General features: G+C 43.3%; 1 protein-coding gene across 1 annotated transcript in view; it reads right to left on the bottom strand.

The window, feature by feature from the left end:
- Positions 1-4,638, bottom strand: part of PEX6 (peroxisomal biogenesis factor 6) — a gene marked incomplete in the record, with an annotated part of 22,246 nt that overhangs the window by 2,619 nt on the left and 14,989 nt on the right. The window contains 2 exon segments of the mRNA XM_015826555.1: positions 712-828; positions 3,962-4,070. Coding sequence (XP_015682041.1) covers positions 712-828; positions 3,962-4,070 — 226 coding nt within the window.

The raw sequence follows: 4,638 nt of genomic DNA, 5'->3' as shown, positions 1-4,638 counted from the left end.
GATACAAAAAATATTTTTTGCAATTAAAATAAAGCAGCCATCTTCCATATAACACACTCTGATCATACAATACCCATCATCTAACAATTTGACCTTAGTTTGATTTACTGGTTTTTATTCAATATATTAGTATGAATTGTACAACTTCATGTGCTTCATTTCTATATAATCTTTGTATATGTTAAACATGAAACAGAGTTGCTATAATACAATAAGATTTTCCGTTCTCAATATTCTTCCAGCATCCCAAATAAATCTTTACAGTTTCCTAATATAAACCGACCTCCTGCATTGCCAAGTGTATTTATATATTGTGTTAATATTTATTTATTTAAAACATTTATATATAGTCACTCTTCTACCAATGGAACACAGGATTCCCAAAGTATCTCAGAGTTAACCTAATCTAGAAAAAACACCCTACTATAGCAGTTTATTTAGTTTATTAACTCATCCAACAAAATAATAATTTTTTTCTAAAGGAAGCATCTCAATTTTTAGCCTTTTTGTGCAGCTAAGACGCTCTGTTTGCAGATCTAAGGGGGTAGGAATATTATCCCAACCCTACGTTTTTTCATACAAGAACACCAACATTTAAGTATAATGAAAAAGGTAAGTTGAATCCTATGTTCATCTAGTTTTACCCAAAATACTCTTAAAAGATTCGTGGTTATAATAGCAGACGGAGAAAATTGTGATATGAACCTTTACCTGCCTGGCCTGAGTAAAGCTGAATCCAGCAGATCAGGTCTGTTTGTAGCTCCAATAACAAATACATCTTGAGAAGAATGAAGCCCATCCAGTTCTGCTAGTAACTGAGATACAACTCTATCAAGGGAAAACATTTTAATATGCTGCCATCAATCTTTGTGGATTCACTGAACTGGGTAACTCACTTAAAACAGCAGGTACACAAATACCTTTTTTAGGCATGTACCCAGCCAGGTTCAAAATATAATAGTAGTAACAGATGTATACTATGAACACATACAATACCATGCCCTCAAAAGCAATTCATGTAGGCAAGATATATTTATACAAAGCATTGTATACCACCTATTTAATATATATCAAGGTAGTTTACAAGGATACAGCAAAACACAAGATTACTAAAATACAATGGTACAAATAGTCCTCGCTTAATGACTAATTGGGACAGGGAATTTCCATTGCTAAGTAAAGTGGTTAGCTGAAACATCATGTGACAGCAGCAGTTAGTGACGGCAGTTTCAGTAGTCTTAGTTTTGGTTGTTGGGGAGGACCTCCCGCTTCTGCCCCGCATGAAATGCCAGCTCCACCCATGGTCATCTCCAGCCAGGCTCAGCAAGCTCCCTTCGGTAGAGAAAGCTCCCCTTACCCTTGCTGTCCCCAGCTGACCTTCACCATCTTCGTCCCACTGTTGGATCAAGGCACAGCCCGAGGGTGGGGCCCTGGGACGTACGTGACAAGTGGAACAGCGTGGTGGAACCTCATTTGTCAAAGGGAGCTTGCTGAGCCTGGCTGAGGAGAAGGCAGGGTGATCGTGTGAGCACTGCTCGCCAAGCCAAGGTGTCAGCACCATCAACCAATTGCCTAGCTCCTGGGCCTGCAGTGGGAGGGAGAAGACAATGAAGGTCAGCTGGGGGTGGTGAGGTGTGGAAGGGGTAGGCGATGGTGGTAGAATGCCAAGGGGGTAGACTTGGAGGGAGATACGTGGGTAGGGGGAGTTGAAGTACATGCTGTGGTCATAAATGTAGCCAGTTGCCAAGTGCCCAAATTTTCATGATGTGACTATGGGGATGCTGAAACAGGCATAATTTCGAGGGTCGTAACTACCATTTGTTCAACACCATCATAACTTCATATAGTCATTGACACATGGTAATTAAACAAGGATTATCTGTGAAATAAAGTGACTCTACAAACTCCGTATCTCTGTGATCAGAGCAGGAATTAAGGACATAAGAGTGTATTCATTGGCTGCATATAGCTTGGGACTCCAGGCTGGCTCTGGTCTGTATAAAAATTCATAGGAAACTATCCTAATAATCATCCCTGCACATTATTTTGCAATGTCTACGTTCTCTTTCAAACAGCAGCCAAGAATTAACTTGAAATAATTCTGTTAATTCTGTTAATGTTTGGAGGTGAATTGAGAAATCCTGGAGATCAATGTTTCTATGCATTAGGATACCCAAAAAGTGAGATGTGAACATGCATTATAGCGGTGATGGCGAACCTTTTAGAGACGGAGTGCCCAAACTGCAACCGAAAATCCGCTTATGTATCATCGGGTGCCGGGTGGGCATGGCCCATTGGGTAGGTGTGGCTGCGGTTGTAACAGCAGATTGGGTGGGACTAAAAAGTTCAATCAATTCCAACTTTGCAAGATCTTTTTTTTCCCGCGAGAAGTTGAAATTGATTGATTGAACCTTTTTTTTTTTTGCACACAGCGGTGGAGCTCTAAAGAGAAAAGATTTTATAAAACCCAGCTGAAGGCCTAGGACTGGGGCGATGGCGCACGTGCCCACAGAGAGGGCTCTGCGTGCCACCTGTGGCACGTGTGCCATAGGTTCGCCACCACGGCATTATAGCATTCTTACAAATGCCCAGCTTAACAGTTGTCAGGTATTACATTATATGTATGAATAATGTATGCACCAACCAATACAGGTAATCCGAGAGTTGTCAACGTTCCCTTAGTGAATGTTCGAAGTTATGCGATAAGCACCCCCTACTGCTTATGAGCAGGCCCCGAAATTACGAATGTTGCCGCACCACAGCAGTCGTTCGCCCTTACGAACGACCACAGTGGCACTGCAACATTCACCATGGTCATTCCCTCCCTCACCTGCCCTGGGTCTCCCTGGGCACTAGGCCAATACTCACCCTGCGAAGATCGAGATCCTTTGCTTTCTTGGTTGCTCCAGGCCTTTGGTAAGTTCGCAGAGAATGGAGGCCTAAAGTAATGCAATATCACGCGAGATCAGTGGTGCAATATCTCACGCTACTGATCTCATGTGATCTCATGGTACTTTAGGCCTCTGTTCTCTGCAACAGAGAACAGAACCGAAGCCAAGGGATGCTTCCGTTTCTTCCAGAAGCTGGATCCGGGCATCGGAGGCCTTTTCCAAGCCACTGCAGCCTGGATCTGAGGCCGGGGGACGCTTCCGCATGCCTCCGGAGGCTGGATCCCGGCATCGGAGGCCTTTTCCAAGCCACTGTTGCTTGGATCTGAGGCCGGGGGGACACTTCCATGTCCCTCCAGAGCTGGGCATTGGAGGCCTTTTCCAGGGCCTGTTCCATCACTAGGCCCTCCATGGCCTTCCCCACCGAGATACCTCAAGTTCACTTAACGAGCTGCATGCATCTTAATGAACAGGGAGTGATCTTGTTCGAGGGACGAGATTCACTCCGAGTTTTTGAGTTACGAATGGAATGGGCAGGCTCCATTACATTACTAACTCGAGGACTACCTGTACTGATTGGAGGAAGGAAATTGATTCAGAATACGGATGTCTAGGTTTTGGAAAAGCCAAATTTATTTCAGTGAAGCTTAAATATTTACAAGTTTTGTGATATTTATTCTTTGCTGCTAAATCTGCTATTTATTAAACAGGCTACAATATAGGTATTAATTGCAACCCCATTGGAGGCCAGCATTTGGTAGAAAGAAAGATGAATACATTTCAACACATTTTAACATGTTCACATGATCTAGAACTAAGTTCAGGCACAAATGATATGTGCATAATAAAATAGATACCCCTGCACTTTTAGCATGTACAATTAAAGGAGGGGGAGGACGCAAGGACCACTTTTTATGGACTGCTTGCCAAGAACGCTACTGAATGCAGATAGGGAAATGTTTTGTGCATGTGTGAATTTTTTAATGTTTTCACAAAGCGAATCACTTGTAAAATCAGTACTGAGCAAGTCAAAACAGGAAGCTAATACCTCATTAGTAACAAGCAGTACTTGCCTGTCCATCACACCCTGTGAATCGCCACTTCGTCCACGACTGGGGGCCAATGAATCAAGCTCATCAAAAAAGATAATGCAGGGAGCAGCTGCCCTAGCTCTGGCAAACACTGAGGAAAGAGATAGTACTCAAGTTGCATATTCACATTAAAGCCAGCAACAAACATACAGTATTAATAAACTAGACTACCACCCAGGGAGAGATGCGTATTAGGACACATGCTGTGATTGTAAGCATGGGAAGATCAGAGTTGGCCACAGAATGTCTGAAAAATAGAGCAACTTGTCTTCTTTAAATTAAACCAACATGGAGACAGGCCTCTTCGATTGGCCCACCTCAGATGACTGATGGACCCAAACGTGTTCCAGAGAAAGCTTGGAGTGTTTCCCAAAGATCTAAGTGGGGTGGGTATGGGTGTGTTCAGCCAAGGCCCTATTTGTTGCATAGAATTGGTGGGTGTTTGGGACCTTGGATCATATTGTTCTGTCCCCCGTCCGACCCACACCCCCCAACCAGTCAGCCGAGGCCTGAAAAACTGCTCAGCACAGCCAAAGACAAATGAATTCTTGGCAGCAACTTCGTAGCTGCCTGCCAAGCCTTTACTGATAATGCACAGCAAACAGAGATAAATCCAAGATAACTTGCCAGAGTGCTTGCAACAGAATATCCAGCAAAAA

The sequence above is a fragment of the Protobothrops mucrosquamatus genome, unplaced genomic scaffold (assembly GCF_001527695.2).
Source record: "Protobothrops mucrosquamatus isolate PMUCROS unplaced genomic scaffold, P.Mucros_1.0 scaffold3179, whole genome shotgun sequence".
Lineage (NCBI taxonomy): Eukaryota > Metazoa > Chordata > Lepidosauria > Squamata > Viperidae > Protobothrops > Protobothrops mucrosquamatus.
This window is presented reverse-complemented; position numbering and strand designations above follow the sequence as displayed.